At 37.6% G+C, this 19,939-nt stretch overlaps 1 protein-coding gene across 1 annotated transcript in view; it reads left to right on the top strand.

Moving 5' to 3' along the window:
- The window catches only part of ASAH2 (N-acylsphingosine amidohydrolase 2), a gene marked incomplete at both ends in the record, with an annotated part of 87,418 nt that overhangs the window by 54,406 nt on the left and 13,073 nt on the right, over positions 1–19,939 (top strand). The window contains 2 exons of the mRNA XM_079707819.1: positions 1,650–1,745; positions 3,887–4,033. Coding sequence (XP_079563945.1) covers positions 1,650–1,745; positions 3,887–4,033 — 243 coding nt within the window. The remainder of the gene's footprint in view (positions 1–1,649; positions 1,746–3,886; positions 4,034–19,939) is intronic.

The following is a 19,939-nucleotide window of genomic DNA, read 5'->3' as shown; positions in this document are numbered from 1 at the left end:
AGAAGTACAAACATTACTCTATCGCAAAATTAGTTTATTGTTGTTTGATTTCAGTTGAATGGGTTTCCTTTGTCAAGCCATGTATTTTATTTTATGTGTTTAGAAATGTTGCTCTGAAAGGGGTCCATAGGCCTCAACAGACTGCCAAAGTAGTCCATGGTGCAAGTAAAGTTAGGAGCCCCTACTAGCTTGTCTCCTGGTTAGGGACATGAAAAGATTAGTATTAATTAATTAATTAATTCACTCATTCAGTCAACAGATATGTTTTGTGAGAGATACTGTACTAGCCACTATCTGGGCATAACAATGCCTTGTCCTCAAGACCACTAGAATTTATGGGCCAGTAAAAGACGTAGAAGAAAGAAGATGATTACAGTTCTGTGAAAGGGATGCACAAGGTGTTATGAAAACGAAGAGAAAGAGCACCAGTTTAGACTGGGTATTTGAAGTTGGGGACTGGCAGATTTTCACAAAGATGTAGAATTTGTCCAAGTTATTGAGAATGAGTAAGGACTAATTAAGCAAATAAAAGTTAGGGAGGGTGTTCCATATTGAGGGAGCTACATACACAAAAGTCCAGAGGGGCAGACTTAGTATATTTAAGGGGCCATAGTTAGTTGAGTACCATGGAATTAGCATGATGAGGGTAGTGAGACAGGGGCTAGAGTGGGAGGCAAGGGTTAGGTCGATGGAGAGTCTTTTATGCTGTGCTACAGAGCTTTGATTCCATAAGGAAGATTTTGGGGAACTGCAGTAGAATTTAGAGGAAGGAATGCTCTGTTGAAATCTGTGATTTAGAAAGCTCACTAGGATGGCAGTGTAGAAAATGAATTGGAAGGGCAAGTGTAGAAGCAGAGAACTGATTAAGAAGCTGTAGTTATGATCTGGGTGAGAGCTAAGGGTTTGACCAAGGTAAAGCAGTAAAGAAAGAGGAAAATGAAAAAATTCAAGAGATATTAAGGAATGATGACTTGGAGACTTATAGGATATAGGATGAAGGAGAGAGAGGGGTCTAAGCTGACTGCAAGATGATCCTGGCATGGGAGACTGGAAGGATGGCCTTCACTGAGATGAAGAATGTTGCAGGGAAAGCTGATATATTTGGATTGATGAGTTCCAGGTTAGATCTGATGAATTGGAGGTTTCTGTGGAACAACCAAAGCCTTGGCGCTCAGGTAAAAGGAGTTGTATTTGGTTCTATTTTATAGTTCTATGATGGGTTAAATGTCCTTCTCCAGATAGTTCCATCACCCACCCACCCCCCCCTTTATCCATGAGTTACTAAGACTCTTATTTTTCCTCATTTTTTTCTCCTGCTGTACTCTTTGGGGGAAAACATTTATATTACAAGTACTTAAAAGAGACATAAACTCAGGAGCTATTACCCTCTTTCAGGTTAACTGGACTGTTGGTCCAAATGGCATAAGCCAGGAGAATTCTTCACTGCCTTGAACAAGTAGTTGATGAGAGCCATTTACTTTTGCTGGTAGATGGAAATGCCCGCTCTCCTTTGTCATAAGTAGTCTTGAATTATGTCAGTTTGGATTATGCAAGATGTCCAGTCATCACCCCTCACTAAAATGCAACACCTCTGTAAATGGATCAAAATGTGCAGAATGGTGTAAGACTCTGTTCTGCCTCTCCTGCAGGCTCAGCGGTATGAGGCAGCATCCACAATTTATGGACCGCATACTCTGTCTGCTTACATCCAGCTTTTCAGAGTCCTTGCTAAGGCCATTGCTACGGTAATCAAAAATTGTATGCTTGTGTGTCTCAGGGGTGGAGAGATGCAGAGGGAAGCAAAAAAGACCTTAGCTTTGAGTGTTCCGTTTCTTTGAAAATCTTTTTATTTAAAAATATTGTAGCTGTGAGGTATCTCTAAGAAGTGAAACTGGTAAAATAAATTCAGAGTTGGTTAACATCTTTTGGTAGTGATCACTTTTTTCATACTTATTATCCTCCCAGTCATCGTGTGAAGTATGGAGGTATTTTTCCCCGTTTTTCAGATGAGCAAATAGGTTCAGAGATGAGAAGTGATCAAGCTTACTCTAACTGTGAGTTGAACCAGTGCTCTCTAATCTTGGTCAGTTTCTCGCCAGTTGCTTCCTGAATTGAGTGGTTTATCAGTTCTGAGATGCCCATTTTCCATATTATAACATCTCTGAAATTAGGATGTATTGGGTTGGCCAAAAAGATCATTCGGTTAATGAATGCCTAGTTTGATAAAGTTCTTGGTGAAAATGAAAAATGTCTTTTATTTTTACCTAAAACTGAAGAAACTTTTTGGCCAACTCAGTATCTTCCAATCAAAGGAATCTTACAAGTATAGTTAGTAGCATGTTTTCACTTTCTTGGTGGTTCAAAAACAATAATAGTTATTATAATCAATACAGCCTTAGATTTGATAAAGTGCAACAGTGTCTTGGAATGTACACACACATTGTATCTACCTAAAATCTGTACACCTAACTAAGTTTAGTTAAAGGAACTCCACTTGTGTAAATCTTCCCTCTGGAATATAGTTTATATATGAAGCTGCGCTCTGGTGTCAAAAGATTAGTCAATAAGCAGGATAAGGACTTGAATGTGATAAATGGACCCTTGTACAAAACCACATAAGCCCCAATAAAGGCTCTGAGGCAATGATGGCATAGCAAAGACAATAAAGCCCTTTCAAAGAAAGAGCTTGGATATATTAAATTGAAACAAAACTGCTGTTTCTGTAGGTCAAAATAGTGAAATATGGGCAATTTCATATGTCTCCATCTAACTAGTTATTGACTGTGTGTTTGAAGTTTCAGTACAAGGTATTTACTTCGGATATATTTTAATTATCTGGTTATTTTTTTATCATAATATTCTTTTCAATTTTAGGTCTGGTACTTTTTTTAAAAACAGAACTATTTTTATTTTTCATCATAAAAGCTAACTATTTGTAGAATATTCAGATTATACAGGAAAGTATAAACCTCTAACCCATCTCTAGAGATAACCACTGTTTAACTTTCATGCAATTACAAGTTTATAGCTCTTCCCGTGGAAGTAGAGTCATCAAATTTTGTAGTGATATTTAGGAAGAAAAGTGTGATTCATTTTGTGGAAATTTGTTTCAGAATTTTACAGTTACATGTCTAAGAATATCTATGTGATCTTGAAAGAAAAAACCCACTGAGTATCTGCAAGTCTATCTTCCCATTTGCAAAATGAGAATGATAACGAGTAGGTTATGTGGCTGCTGTCAAGATTAAACATATAAAGCAAGGATTAAAGTACATCAAATCCATATGAGGGCTGTTTAAAATTTGAGATTAGAATTTTGGTGACACTATTAAAGGTGGCAAATTTTGTGGAAAGTATAGATTGAACCAGTCATGATACAGGCTGATCTTAACTTTTAAATTAAAAATATATTTATTCTTTAATGAGCACAGAGAAGGATTTAGGAAAAAACTTGGTAGTGACTTTGGATAAGAGAGACTCAACAGTTTTTAAACCTTAAAAGAATAATTACAGTGTCATGTTACAGAGGCTTATCATGTGTTTCTGTCCAGAGTCCTACAGTTAAAGAATGGCTGTCCCAGAATCTAAACTCGTGGAGCATGATTCCTAGCTTACAGTCTAGATTATACTGCCTAGGGGAGTGAAAGCATTACCTGTGACTGACACTTTCTTCTAGTCACAAAAGTTTAAATTATGGACATCGAAGCTCCTATTTCAGCAGAGTTCCCCTCGCATTTTGTTACAGTTGTTAGCTCTTGGGAAGAGGGAGAGGGAGTGGGAAAGTGAGTGTGTATGTGTTTGCTTTAATGAAGGCGTTTTTGGGGATCTGGGGAAAGGGTCTCGACTCTACATTGTATGCTTCTTAAGCAAATGCTCTCTGTTCTAGGATACAGTAGCCAATCTGAGCAGCGGTCCAGAGCCTCCATTTTTCAAAGACCTGATGGCCCCATTAATCCCTAATACTGTGGATAAAGTGCCCGTAGGCAGAACTTTTGGGGATGTCCTGCAGCCAGCCAACCCTACATACAGAGTGGTAAGACTCGCAAAGAGGTCTTGGGATCCTTCAGAAGACTGTGTGGGGATGGGGGGAAGGATGTTGTTTAATGTCACCACCTACCTCAAATCATGCCTCGGACCAGCTGTTAGCAATAATTTAGAAAATTGTTCTTATCTCTGCAGAGGCTCTGAAAACATGAAAATGGGGAAGTATTTATTTTTCAGTTGATAATTGTGGAAAATTGAATTTCTAAAATTCAAATTATTCCTTTTCTTTTTAAAGGGATAGTCCTGGAAACATTCATTGTAGCATAGAAAAGTTGTCTATGATATGTCAAAGATAGGAAAAGCATATAGAAATGAAGCAGGATTTCTACCACTACTATTTGATATAGATCTTGTGTCTTGCAACTTTGCTAAATCATTTATTAGTTCCAGTAGATATTTTTGGTGTGGATTCCTTAGAAATGTCTATGTATAGAATGTCATCTGTGAATAAAAACAGGTTTACTTATTCCTTTTTGAATTTCTTTTGTGGATGCCTTTTATTTGTTTCCTTATTGCACTGGCTAGAGTCTCCAATGCAATGTTGAAAAGAAGTTGTAAGACTGGACATACTTATCTTGTTTCTAATGTTAGGAGGAAAAGTATTCAGTCATTAAGTATAATGTTTTCTTTAGAATTTTTATAGATGCCCTTTATCAGGTTAAAAAAATTCCCTTCTATGTCTAGTTTGTTGAGAATTTTTATGAAGAAAGGGTGTTGAATATTTTCAAATCCTTTTCTGTGTCTACTGAGGTGATCATGTGGTTTTTGTTTTTTATTCTGTTAATAGGGTGTATTGTATTGGTTGATTTAAGATATTAAATAAATACCCTTTAGTAATGGTATATAATACTTTTTACATGTTGTTAAATTTGGTTTGCTAACATTTTTCTAAAGAGTTTTGTACTCATGTCCATGAGGGGCATTTGTAGTCTTCTTTTCATGTGTTGTCTTTGTCTGCCCTTGGTATCAGGGTAACACTGGTCTCAAAAAAGGAGTAGAAACTGTTTCCTCTTGTATTTTCTGAAAATGTATGCAAAAGATTGATGTTATTTCTTCTTTAAATATTGGATCAGACTTACCAGCAAAGTCATTTGAATTTGGGCTTCTTTTTATGGCAAAATTTTAAATCACTAATTCAGTTCCTTTACTCGTTTTAGGCCTATTCAGATTTTCTGTTCTTGAGTCAATTATGTGTCTTTCTAACAGTTTACTTTGTCTTTAGGAATTTTCCCATTTTATGTAATTGTCTAATGTGTTGGGATAAACTTGTTCATAGTATTCCCTTATAATTCTTTTAATTTCTGTAAGGTCAATAATGATATCCCCTCTTTCTGCCTGATTTTGCTGACTTATGTCTTCAAAGAGCCATCTTTTAGCTTCATTGATTTTATCTGTTTTTCCATTTCACTGATTTTTGCTCTAGTGTTTCAGTTCTTTCCTTCTGCCTGCTTTGATTTTATTTTGCTCTTCTTACACCTTCTTCTTTTGCATTTCTTAAGGTGGATGCTTAGGGTTTTTTTTAATGTTTTAGTGTCCTTTTTTAATTCCTCTGTTGGTTTTTTACTATGTATATTTTTAGCTGTTTTCCTGGTAGTTATTTTAGGGACTTGAAAAAGAACTCTGTTTCTTCTCTTTACACTCCACTCTCAATACTTCTGACAGCAGATGTGTGGAGGTTTCCCCCCACCAAGTAACTCTCCAGTTCTCTATGGACACCAATTTGATGTCCTACAATTCAATTCAATTCTGATGGTATTTACTTGGGGTTGGCACAGATCCCACAGGCTAAGGGCTCAGTCCCACTAGACTGCAGCCTCCCACTCACCTCCCGCTCCCCATACACACATATTTCAGACACCAGTGGCAAATCCAAGTTGTCACCTGTGTTTCTAACAGCCTGGCTATAAATTGGAGATTCCCATGACCTCCTCCTCAGGTTTAATGACTTGCTAGAATAGCTCACAGAACTTAGGAAAATAGTTTACTTACTAGATTACCAGTTTATTATAAAAGGATACAACTCAGGAACAACCAATGGAGAGATGCATAGGGCAAGGTATAGGGGAAAGAATGCAGAGCTTCTCCAGCCATGCCACCTTCCCAGAGTCTCCACATATTCACAAGCCTGGAAGCTCTCCAAACTGCATACTTTAGGGATTTTTGTGGAGGCTGCATTATGTAGGCATGATTGACTAAATCATTGGCCATTGGCAGTTAACTCAACCTCCAGCTCTTTTCCCTTCCCTGGAGATCAGGGGGTTGGAGTTGAAAGTTCTAACCCTCCAATCACAGGGTTTGTTTGCCCCCATTCTGAGGTTATACAGAAGTCTGCAGCCACCAGTCATCTTAATAGCATACAAAAGACACATTAGCAGAGATTCCAAGGGTTTTATGAGCTGTGTGCCAGGAAATGGGGGCAGAGACCAAATATATATATATATTTATATCTCACGTCACAGAGCTATAATATGCATCTTAACTAATCACAACCTACTTTAATATAATACTAACTTAATTCTAAAAAATACAAAAAGATTCTTCCCAAATATCTTTTTTTCCCTTTCCTATCTTTGGTGATATTGTCACATATTATATCTACATGTAAATGTAATAATAGAGTGTTATAATTATTGTTTTATAAAATCCTATGTCTTTCAAAGACATTAAGAAAATCTATGAAAAAGTATATTTATAGAAAATTTTTATTTACCTACATATTTACCAGTTCTGGTACTCTTTATTTCTTTTTAAGAATTTGTATTATCATCTAGCATCATTTTCTTTCAGCTGGAAGGACTTCCTTTAGTATTTCTTGTAAGACAGTTATACTAACAACAAATTCTCTCAGCCTTTGTTTATCTGGAATGGATTTATCTTATCTTTGAAGAATGGTTTTGCTGCATTCTTGATAGAAAAATTTTTTTCTTTTATTACATTGAATATGTTATCCTGTTACTTTCTGTACTTCACTCTCTAATGAAAAGTCAATTGTTAATTTTATTGTAATTTCTCTGTAAGAAATGAACCACTTTTCTCTTGCTGCTTTCAAAATTTTCTTTTTGTCTATGTCTACCACTAGTTTGCTACAATATATCTAAATGTGAATCACTTTGTGATTATCCTACTTGGAATTTGTTGAGTTCCTTGGATCTCAAGGAACATAAGGTAACATTCGTCAAATCTGGGAAGTTTTCAGCCATTGTTTCTTCAAAAAGTTTTTTGTTCTTTTCTCTCTCTCTTCTAGCTTTGGAACTTCTGTTTTGTGAATGTCAATATACTCGGTGTTGTCCCACATGTTTCTGAGGCTCTGTTAATTTTATTTCAGTCTTTCTTTCCCTCTCTATTCTTCATATAGGATAATTTATATTGGTAAATTCTAGTTCACTTATTCTTTCTTCTGTCATCTCACATTTGCTGTGAAATCCCTCTAGTGAATATTTCATTTCAGTTGTTGTGATTTTCAACTCCAGAAAATTCTCTTCACTGTGTCTCTATTTGTTAAATCATTATCATTATACTTTCCTTTAGTTCTTTAAACCTGATTTATATTAGTTCTTAGAACATTTTAATAACAACTCCTTTGAAGTCTTTGCTAAATCTAACATCTGGGGACACAGAGAGGCAGTTTTGATTGTTCCTTTTTTCCCCTTAGTATGGGTGATACTTTCTTGTATGCACATCTCATTTCGTTGTCATTGTTGTTTGAATACTGCATGTTTGTTGATATATTGTAGCAACTCTGGATTCTAGCTTCACTTCCACACCCCAGAGTTGTTATTTTTGTTTATTTGTGTGCTCATTTAAAACTTGACTGGACTAATTAGTAAAGTCGGTCTCTCTTACAATGTATGGCTGCTATATCTTTGCTCAGTTTTTTATACTTGATTTTAAGTCTCACTCTCAAGTGTTGCTTCTGTGATTACAGAACTTAATGTTCAGCTGAATATTGGTCAGAGTTTGTATTTAGCTAGCTCAAGGAGTAAGAATTTCAATTTCTGCTAATAGAACTGTGTGGGCTAGGGTATGCATTCAAAGTTCAGACCATTTTCAGTTTTCCCCAAATTTTAATTTCCACTGGGGTCTCTTGTATCTCCTCTGCACATACATCCAGACATTAGCCAGGGATATATGAGTGGTTTGGGCCTGCTCTGTTCTCTGTGTATGATCATAGGCTCTGGTTAGTCCAGGATAGGATAAGAGATTATTAAAATCATGACAGTTATCTTACTTCCCCACAAACTATTAAATCACCAATTACCAGTCTAGCCACTATCCCTCAATGTTTGCCTTCCACTGAGATCACCACTTTAAATGGCTATGTTCCAAATTAAGTAAGTTCCTTCTGGCAGCAGCAGAAAAGCTGTTGATTTTATGGCCTTCCCTGCTCTGGTTGAAATATAGTACTACAGAGGATGAGAGCAACCCTGGTAAGAACACCAAAAACTTGCACTGTGCTTACCACTAAGTTTAGTAGTTTTAATGAACAAATATTTCTCAGCTTTTGGTTGATAACTGAAGTGCTAAAATGGTTATTTTTAGAGTTACATATGATCCAGCAATCCCACTCCTGGACATATACCCAGAGAAAACTCTAAAAAGATATAGGCACCCCAGTGTTCATAGCAGCACTATTTACAATAGCCAAGATATGGAATGGAAGCAAACTAAATGTCCATTGACAGATGAATGAATAAAGAAGATGTGGTATTATATAATATACAATAGATACTACTCAGCCATTAAAAAGAATGAAACAATGCCATTTGCAGCAACATGGATAGACCTAGAGATTATCATACTAAGTGAAGTAAGTCAGACAGAGAAAGACAAATATCATATGCTATCACTGATATGTGGAATCTAAAATATGATACAAATGAACTTATTTACAAAAGAGAAACATACAGACATAGAAAATAAACTTTTGGTTACTAAAGGGGAAAGTGGGGAGGGAATAAATTAGGAGCTTGTGATTAGCAGCTACAAACTACTATATAGAAAATAGATAAACAACAGGGTCCTACTGTTGCACAGGGAACTATATTCAATATCTTGTAATAAGCTATAATAACCTATAATGGAAAAGAATATGAAAAAGGTATATAACTGAATAACTGTACACCAGAAACTAACATGACATTGTAAATCAACTGTATTTCAAGAGGTAAAATAAAATTTAAAAGTGGTTATTTTTGACAGTTTTGTCTATATATATAGTTACTTTTTAGCGAGAGGACCTACTGACCTCCTCACTCTTTCATGTCAGAAACGTCTGTTCTATACCACTACTGTTTGAATTGGCACAATTATATTTGTAGTGGGGTTGTCTCTCATAGTTAAGGTGAGTGTGACTAAACAGGAAATTGTGATGGTAAGAAGAAAAATCAAGGACAAGAACACTTTTAAGGATTAGGAAAATTTGGCTAACTGAATACAAATTTTATTTTTTTAAGTGAACCATGATATTGGCTGCAGGGCTGATTGCTCTATATAAAGAATATACTGATTTTTGAAGAAAATTCTAATTATTGTTGAAACATTTTGCTAACCATTGGTGAGACTGGCTAATTTGATAATCTCACTGGTGAAAATGAAGAAAATTAGAAAAAATAAATTAATGCTAGTTATTCAGGGGAGTTAACAGTAAAGTAAATAATTGAACAGCACATCTGTTTAGATGGTCATCATTGATTATGAATCCATAGAATGTTTTTATTAAAAAATGTTTTTAATATGGGCTAGGTCTTGGAGGATGAGTAGGAGTTCACAGAGCCTGTCAAGACATACCGCCTCTAGGTATATGGACTATAGAGGGCCTAAGGTGGAGCAGGAGGTGGGAAATTACCTGTAAAAGGTCTTGTCTGCCATAGTAAGTCATGTGAAGACTTATTTGTTTGTTAGTTCGTTATTTTAAAAAATATTTTTATTGATGTATTATTAACATACAATAAACTACATATTTAAAGTGTACAGTTTGGTAAATTTTCACTACTAAGGACATTTACTTCTTCTTGAATGATCTCTAGTAGTTTCTATATCTCAAGGAATTTGTCCATTTCATTTCATCTAAGTTATTTGAATTTGCAGGTGTAAAGTCATTGCCAATTTTTCCTTATTATCTTTTACATATCTATAGACTCTGTATTGATGTCCCCTGTTTTATTCCTGGTACTGGTAATTTGAGCCTTCTGTTTGATTTTATTCTCTTGATCATTCTGGCCAGTGGTTTTATTCCATTGATCTTTTCCTGGTCTTTGTGTTATTGTCATATATTTTACTTTTATATAATTTATCAACTCCATCATGGATTGTTCTTATTTTTAAACAGTAGATCATATATATATATATATATATATATATATATATATATATATATATATATATATATATATATATATATATATTTTTTGGTGTTACGCGGACCTTTCACTGCTGTGGCCTCTCCCGTTGCAGAGCACAGGCTCTGGACGCGCAGGCTCAGTGGCCATGGCTCATGGGCCTAGCTGCTCCATGGCATGTGGGATCCTCCCGGACTGGGGCACAAACCCGTGTCCCCTGCATCAGCAGGTGGACTCTCAACAACTGCACCACCAGGGAAGCCAAACAGTAGATTATTATTTTTTTTTGCTTTATAACAAATTTAATCAGTTATACATATACATATGTTCCCATATCCCCTCCCTTTTGCGTCTCCCTCCCACCCTCCCTATCCCACCCCTCCAGGCGGTCACAAAGCACCGAGCTGATCTCCCTGTGCTATGCTGCTGCTTCCCACTAGCTATCTACCTTACGTTTGGTAGTGTATATATGTCCATGCCACTCTTTCACTTTGTCACAGCTTACTCTTCCCCCTCCCCATATCCTCAAGTCCATTCTCTAGTAGGTCTGTGTCTTTATTCCTGTCTTACCCCTATGTTCTTCATGACATTTTTTTTTCTTAAATTCCATATATATGTGTCAGCATACAGTATTTGTCTTTCTCTTTCTGACTTACTTCACTCTGTATGACAGACTCTAGGTCCATCCACCTCATTACAAATAGCTCAATTTCATTTCCTTTTATGGCTGAGTAATATTCCATTGTATATATGTGCTACATCTTATTTACCCATTCATCCGATGATGGACACTTAGGTTGTTTCCATCTCTGGGCTATTGTAAATAGGGCTGCTATGAACATTTTGGTACATGTCTCTTTTTGAATTATGGTTTTCTCAGGGTATATGCCCAGTAGTGGGATTGCTGGGTCATATGGTAGTTCTATTTGTAGTTTTTTAAGGAACCTCCATACCATTCTCCATAGTGGCTGTACCAATTCACATTCCCACCAGCAGTGCAAGAGTGTTCCCATTTTTCCACACCCTCTCCAGCATTTATTGTGTCTAGATTTTTTGATGATGGCCATTCTGACTGGTGTGAGATGATATCTCATTGTAGTTTTGATTTGCATTTCTCTAATGAGTAAAGATGTTGAGCATCCTTTCATGTGTTTGTTGGCAGTCTGTATATCTTCTGTGGAGAAATGTCTATTTAGGTCTTCTGCCCATTTTTGGATTGGGTTGTTTGTTTTTCTGTTATTGAGCTGCATGAGCTGCTTGTAAATTTTGGAGATTAATCTTTTGTCAGTTGCTTCATTTGCAAATATTTTCTCCCATTCTGAGGGTTGTCTTTTGGTCTTGTTTATGGTTTCCTTTGCTGTGCAAAAGCTTTGAAGTTTCATTAGGTCCCATGTGTTTATTTTTGTCTTTATTTCCATTGCTCTAGGAGGTGAGTCAAAAAGGATCTTGCTGTGATTTATGTCATAGAGTGTTCTACCTATGTTTTCCTCTAAGAGTTTGATAGTGTCTGGACTTACATTTAGGTCTTTAATCCATTTTGAGCTTATTTTTGTGTATGGTGTTAGGGAGTGATCTAATCTCATACTTTTACATGTCCCTGTCCAGTTTTCCCAGCACCACTTATTGAAGAGACTGTCCTTTCTCCACTGTATATTCCTGCCTCCTTTATCAAAGATAAGGTGACCATATGTCCGTGGGTTTATCTCTGGGCTTTCTATCCTGTTCCATTGATCTATCTTTCTGTTTTTGTGCCAGTACCATACTGTCTTGATTACTGTAGCTTTGTAGTATAGTCTGAAGTCAGGGAGCCTGATTCCTCCAGCTCCGTTTTTCGTTCTCAAGATTGCTTTGGCTATTCGGGGTCTTTTGCGTTTCCATACAAATTGTGAAATTTTTTGCTCTAATTCTGTGAAAAATGCCAGTGGTAGTTTGATAGGGATTGAATTGAATCTGTAGATTGCTTTGGGTAGTAGAGTCATTTTCACAATGTTGATTCTTCCAATCCAAGAACATGGTACATCTCTCCAACTATTTGTATCATCTTTAATTTCTTTCATCAGTGTCTTATAATTTTCTGCATACAGGTCTTTTGTCTCCTTAGGTAGGTTTATTCCTAGATATTGTATTCTTTTTGTTGCAGTGGTAAATGGGAGTGTTTCCTTGATTTCACTTTCAGATTTTTCATCATTAGTATATAGGTATGCCAGAGATTTCTGTGCATTAATTTTGTATCCTGCAACTTTACCAAATTCATTGATTAGCTCTATTAGTTTTCTGGTAGCATCTTTAGGATTCTCTATGTATGGTATCATGTCATCTGCAAACAGTGACAGCTTTACTTCTTCTTTTCCGATTTGGATTCCTTTTATTTCCTTTTCTTCTCTGATTGCTGTGGCTAAAGCTTCCAAAACTATGTTGAATAAGAGTGGTGAGAGTGGGCAACCTTGTCTTGTTCCTGATCTTAGTGGAAATGGTTTCAGTTTTTCACCATTGAGGATGATAACAGTAGATTATTTTTAAAGAGACTTAAATAATAAGAGAAAAATATTATATTAACTCACACATTAACAACTGACCCTTCATTTCTTTTTGTAGATCCAAATTTCCATTTAGTGTCATTTTCTGTTTGCTTGAAGGACATCTTTTAACATTTTTCTTTCTTCTGTTATATGTTTGAAAATGTCATTATTTTACTTTCATTTTCATTTTTAAGAATATTTTTCCTCTTTATGGAATTCTTGGTTAGCAGTTTTTTCTTTTAAGACCTTAAGATTTTGCTCTACTGTATTCTGGTTTGCATTATTTTCAGTGGGAAAAAAAAAATCTGCCGTCATCCTTATGTATGTTCTACTCTGTGTAATGTGTCTTTTTTTTCCTCTTGTTTTTAGAATTTTTTTCTTTTTATTTCTAGTTTCCAGCAGTTTGATTTTAAGGATCCTTGATGTCATTTTTTTTTTTTTTTTTACATTTCTTGTGCTTGGGGTTCATTGAGCTTCTTGGATTTGTGGGCTTATCGTTTTCAGCAAATTTGGAAAATTTTGGCTATTATTTATTCATTATTTTTTTCTGAATTTCTTCCTCTCTTCTATCCTTTGGGAACTCCAATTACCTGTATATTAGGTGGCTTGAAGTTATTCCACAGCTCACTGCTGCTCTGTTCATTTTTTTTCAGTCTTTTCCCCTTTGTAATTCTGTACAGTTTTTATTGCTGTGTCTTCAAATTCAGCAATCTTTTCTTCTGCAATGTTTAATTTGATAATTCCATCTAGTGTATTTTCTTTATAGTTACTATAGTTTTCATCTCTAGGGGTTTGGATTAGGTCATTTTAAATAAAAATCTTACACATGTCTACTTAACATGTTCATTCTTTCTGGTAGATTTTGAACACACAGAATAGTTATAAGAACTGTTTTAGTGTCCTTGTCTACTAATTCTATCATCTAATTCATTTATGGGTCAGTTTTGATTGACAGTTTTCTCATTATGAGAAGAGCTTTTCTTTCCTTTGTATGCTTGATAATTTAGATGTCAGACATTGTGAATTTTTATCGTGTTAGGTGTTAGATGTGCTCCTATTCCTGTAAATATTTTTAAACTTTGTTTTGGGGTATTATTGAATTATTTGGGAAGAGTTTGATTTGGATGGGTCTTTGTAAGTTTTTAGGCAGAGCTGCCTTTATTCTAGGGAAAATCTCTCTACCATGCACTTAAGGTAGAATTCTTTTGAATTATGTGTTTTCCCATTCTGGCTGGTGGGAAAAGGAACTTTTCACAGTTCTCTATGAGACTGGGATTTTATTGCTAATTCTTTTAAATGATTCTTTTCCTAGATTCAGGTACTTTCCTTACATGCATGCAGAGTTGAAGGGAGCCTTCTGCAAATCTCCAGATTACTCTCTCTGTGTACCTCTCCTTTCTATGGTCCTCTCTTTTCTCTGTTACTCTACCCTGTGAACTCAAGACCACTTGGTCTTCTGGGACTCCCATATCTATTCCTTAACTTACATAGACTGCCTAGCATTGCTTGATTCTGCCTCCATGCTGTGGCCTGTAAATTCTCTGAAGGCATAAAACTGAGGCAACTGTAGGGCTCATCTTTTTCATTTTCTGTCACTCAAGGATCACTGTTTTCATGCCTGCTGCCTTTAAAAGCATTCTTTAATACATATTTGTCCAGTTTTTTTAGTTATGTCAGGAGAAAAGTTAAATACACACCTTGTCAATCCATCTTGTATCTTTTATATGTAAGTGTATGTGTAAGTATAAGTCATCCGAAAAAAACACATTAACAGAAAGATATACAAGATGAAAAGGCAGAGGGCTATGTACCAGATGAAGGAACAAGATAAAACCCCAGAAAAACAACTAAATGAAGTGGAGATATGCAACCTTCCAGAAAAAGAATTCAGAATAATGATAGTGAAGATGAACCAGGACCTCAGAAAAAGAATGGAGGCAAAGATTGAGAAGATGCAAGAAATGTATAACAAAGATCTAGAAGATTTAAAGAACAAACAAAGAGAGATGAACAATACAATAACTGAAATGAAAACTACACTAGAAGGAATCAATAGCAGAATAACTGAAGCAGAAGAATGGATAAGTGACCTGGAAGACAGAATGGTGGAATTCACTGCAGAACAGAATAAAGAAAAAAGAATGAAAAATAATGAAGACAGCCTAAGAGACCTCTGGGACAACATTAAACTCAACAATGTTCGCATTATAGGGGTCACAGAAGGAGAAGAGAGAGAGGAAAGGACCTGAGAAAACATTTGAAGAGATTATAGTCGAAAACTTCCCTAACATGGGAAAGGAAATAGCCACCCAAGTCCAGGAAGCCCAGAGCGTCCCATACAGGATAAACCTAAGGAGAAACACTCCGAGACACATAGTAATCAAATTGGCAAAAATTAAAGACAAAGAAAAATTATTGAAAGCAGCAAGGGCAAAATGAAAAATAACATGCAAGGGAATGCCCATAAGATTAACAGCCGATTTCTGAGCAGAAACTCTACAAGCCAGAAGGGAGTGGCATGGTATACTTAAAGTGATGAAAGGGAAGAACATACAACCAAGATTATTCTACCCAGCAAGGATCTCATTCAGATTTGATGGAGAAATCAAAAGCTTTACAGACATGCTAAAGCTAAGAGAATTCAGCACCACCAAACCAGCTCTACAACAAATGCTAAAGGAACTTCTCTAAGCGGGAAACACAGGAGAAGAAAATGACCAACAAAAACAAACCCAAAACAATTAAGAAAATGGTCACAGGAACATACATACCAATAATTACCCTAAATGTGAATGGATTAAATACTCCAACCAAAAGACACAGGCTTGCTGAATGGATACAAAATCAAGACCCATATATATGCTGTCTACAAGAGACCCACTTCAGACCTAGGGACACATTCAGACTGAAAGTGAGAGGATGGAGAAAGATATTCCATGCAACTGGAAATCAAAAGAAAGCTGGAGCAGCAATACTCATATCAGATAAAATAGACATTAAACTAAAGAATGTTACAAGAGACAAGGAAGGACACTACATAATGATCAGGGATCAATCCAAGCAGAAGATATAGTAATTATGACTGTATATGCACCCAACATAGGAGCACCTTAATACATAAGGCAACTGCTAACAGCTATAAAAGAGGAAATTGACAGTAACACAATAATAGTAGGGGACATTAACACCTCACTTACACCAATGGACAGATCATCCAAAATGAAAATAAATAAGGAACCACAAACTTTAAATGACGCAATAGACCAAATAGATTTAATTGATATTTCTAGGACATTCCATCCAAAAACAGCAGATTACCCTTTCTTCTCAAGTGTGCACAGAACATTCTCCTGGATAGATCACATCTTGGGTCACAAATCAAGCCTCAGTAAATTTAAGAAATTTGAAATCATATAATGCATCTTTTCTGACCACACTGCTATGAGATTAGAAATCAATTACAGTGAAAAAACGTAAAAAAAAAAAAAAAAACACATGGAGGCTAAACAATACGTTACTAAGTAACCAAGATATCACTGAAGAAATCAAAGAGGAAAGCAAAAAAACACCTAGGGACAAATGACAATGAAAACACGATGATCCAAAACCTATGGGATGCAGCAAAAGCTGTTCTAAGAGGGAAGTTTATAGCTATATAAGCCTACCGCAAGAAACAAGAAAAATTTCAAATAAACAATCTAACCTTACACCTAAAGGAACTAGAGAAAGAAGAAGAATCAAAACCCAAAGTTAGCAGAAGGAAAGACATCATAAAGATCAGAGCAGGAGAGGACTGGGGCTGGCGGCAGGAAGAGAGCCTGAAGGGGTTAGTGCACCACGGCTAGCCCGGAGGGAGTCCGGGGAAAAAGTCTGGAGTTGCCGAAGAGGCAAGAGACTTTTTCTTCCCTCTTTCTTTCCTGGTGCGCGAGGAGAGGGCATTAAGAGCGCTGCTTAAAGAAGCTCCAGAGACAGGCACAAACCGCAGCTAAATGAGCGGACCCTGGAGATGGGCGTGGGACGCTGGGGCTGCTGCTGCTGCTGCCACAAGGCCTGCGTGTGAGTGCAGGTCACTGTCCACCCCCCCTTCCGGGGAGCCTGTGCAGCCCGCCACTGCTGGGGTCCCGGGATCCAGGGACGGCTTCCCCAGGAAAGCGCACGGAGCGCCTTGGGCTGCTGCAACGTCACGCTGGCCTCTGCTGCTGCAGGCTCGCCCCGCACTGCATGCCCCTCCCTCCCCTCGGCCTGAGTGAGCCAGAGCCCCCGAATCAGCAGCTCCTTTAAACCCGTCCTGCTGAGTGAAGAACGGATGCCCTCCAGCGACCTACGCGCAGAGGTGGGGCCAGGACCAAGGCTGAGACCCGGGAGCTGTGAGAGAAGAGAAGAGACAGGGAAATCTCTCTCTGCAGCCTCGGAGGCAGCGGATTAAAGCTCCATGGTCTGCTTGATGTGCCCTACGTCTGTGCAGTGCATGAATGGACAGCCAATCATCCCAAATTGAGGAGGTGGACTTTGAGGACAAGATTTAAGATTTTTCCCCCTTTTCCTCTCTTTACAACGAATGATCCCAAATTAAGGAGGTAGACTTTGAGAGCAAGATTTCAGACTTTTTCCCCTTTTCCTCTTTATACAACGAACTATCCCAAATTGAGGAGGTGGACTTTGAGAGCAAGATTTTCGATTTTTTTCCACCTGTTCTCTTTTTGTGAATGTGTATGTGTACGCTACTGTGTGAGATTTTCTCTGTATGTCTTTGCTTCCACCATATGTCCCAGGGTTCTATCTGTTCATTTTTTTTCAATAATTACTTTTTTATTTTAATAACGCTACTATATTCTATACTTTATTCTATTTTACTTTATCTTCTCTCTTTTTTCCTACCTTGCCTTCCTCCCTCCCTCCCTCTGCCTCTCGTTTCTTTCTATCTCTCTTTCTTTCCTTCCTCCCTCCCTCCCTCCCTCCTGTCTTTCTTTCCTTCCTTCCTCCCTCCCTCCCTTCTTTCTTTCTTTCCTTCCTTCCTCGCTCCATCCCTCCTGTCTTACTTTCTTTCTTTCTTTCTTTCTTTCTTTCTTTCTTTCTTTCTTTCTTTCCTTCCTCCCTCCCTCCCTTCTTTCTGCCTTTCATTCTATCTTTTTCTTTCCTTCCTCCCTCCCTCCCACCCTCCTTTCTTTCTTTCTTCCTTCCTTCCTTCCTTCTTTCCTTTCTTTCCTTCTTCCTTTCTTTCTTCTACTAACTCTTTCCTTCTACTTCTTCTCCCTTTTATTCTGAGCTGGGTAGATGAAAGGCTCTTGGTGCTGCAGCCAGGAGTCAGTGCTGTGCCTCTGAAGTGGGAGAGCCAACTTCAGGACACGGGTCCACAAGAGACCTCCCAGCTCCACATAATATCAAGTGGCGAAAATCTCCCAGAGATCTCCATCTCAACACCAGCACCCAACTTCAGTCAACGACCAGTAAGCTACAGTGCTGGTCACCCTATGCCAAGCAACTAGCAATACAGGAACACAACCCCACCCATTAGCAGAGAGGCTGCCTAAAAACATAATAAGGCCACAGGCACCCCAAAACACACCACCAAACGTGGACCTGTCCACCAGAAAGACAAGATCGAGCCTCAACCACCAGAACACAGGCACTAGTCCCCCCCACCAGGAAGCCTACACAACCTACTGAAACAACCTTAGCCACTGGGGACAGACACCAAAAACAACGGGAACTACGAATCTGCAGCCTGCAAAAAGGAGACCCCAAACACAGTAAGATAAGCAAAATGAGAAGATAGAAAAACACACAGCAGGAGAAGGAGCAAGATAAAAACCTACCAGGCCTAACAAATGAAGAGGTAATAGGCAGTCTACCTGAAAAAGAATTCAGAATAATGATAGTAAAGATGATCCAAGATTCTATTTCCCAGATCCAAAATCTTGGAAATAGATTAGATAAAATGCAAGAAACAGTTAATAAGGACCTAGAAGAACTAAAGATGAATTAAGCATTGATTAAAAACACAATAAATGAGGGGCTTCCCTGGTGGCGCAGTGGTTGAGAATCTGCCTGCCAATGCAGGGGACACGGGTTCGGGCCCTGGTCTGGGAGGATCCCACATGCCGCGGAGCAACTAAGCCCGTGCGCCACGGCTGCTGAGCCTGCGCGTCTGGAGCCTGTGCTCCGCAACGGGAGAGGCCGCGGCAGTGAGAGGCCCGCGCACCGCGATGAAGAGTGGGCCCCGCTCGCCGCAACTGGAGAAAGCCCTCGCACAGAAACGAAGACCCAACACAGCCATCAGTAAATAAATAAATAAATAATAAATTAAAAAAAAAAAAAAAAAAAAAACACAATAAATGAAATGAAAAATACTCTAGATGGGATCAACAGCAGAATAACTGAGGCAGAAGAACGGATAAGGGACGTGGAAGATAAAATAGTGGAAATAACTGCTGCAGACCAAAATAAAGAAAAAAGAATGAAAAGAACAGAGGACAGTCTCAGAGACCTCTGGGACAACATTAAACGCACCAACATTCGAATTATAGGGGTTCCAGAAGAAGAAGACAAAAAAAAGGGGACTGAGAAAATATTTGAAGAGATTATAATTGAAAACTTCCCTAATATGGGAAAGGAAATAGTTAATCAAGTCCAGGAGGCACAGAGAGTCCCATACAGAATAAATCCAAGGAGAAATACACCAAGACACATATTAATCAAACTGTCAAAAATTAAACACAAAGAAATCATATTAAAAGCAGCAAGGGAAAAACAACAAATAACACACAAGGGAATCCCCATCAGGTTAACAGCTGATCTCTCAGCAGAAACTCTACAAGCCAGAAGGGAGTGGCAGGACATAATTAAAGTGATGAAGGAGAAAAAACTGCAAACAAGATTACTCTACCCAGCAAGGATCTCATTCAGATTCGATGGAGAAATTAAAACGTTTACAGACAAGCAAAAGCTGAGAGAGTTCAGCACCACCAAACCAGCTTTACAACAAATGCTAAAGGAACTTCTCTAGGCAGGAAACACAACAGAAGGAAAATACCTACA

This window comes from Hyperoodon ampullatus (assembly GCF_949752795.1).
Source record: "Hyperoodon ampullatus genome assembly, chromosome: 1".
Lineage (NCBI taxonomy): Eukaryota > Metazoa > Chordata > Mammalia > Artiodactyla > Ziphiidae > Hyperoodon > Hyperoodon ampullatus.
The sequence above is the reverse complement of the archived record's forward strand: the minus strand, read 5'-3'. Positions and strand labels throughout refer to the sequence as shown.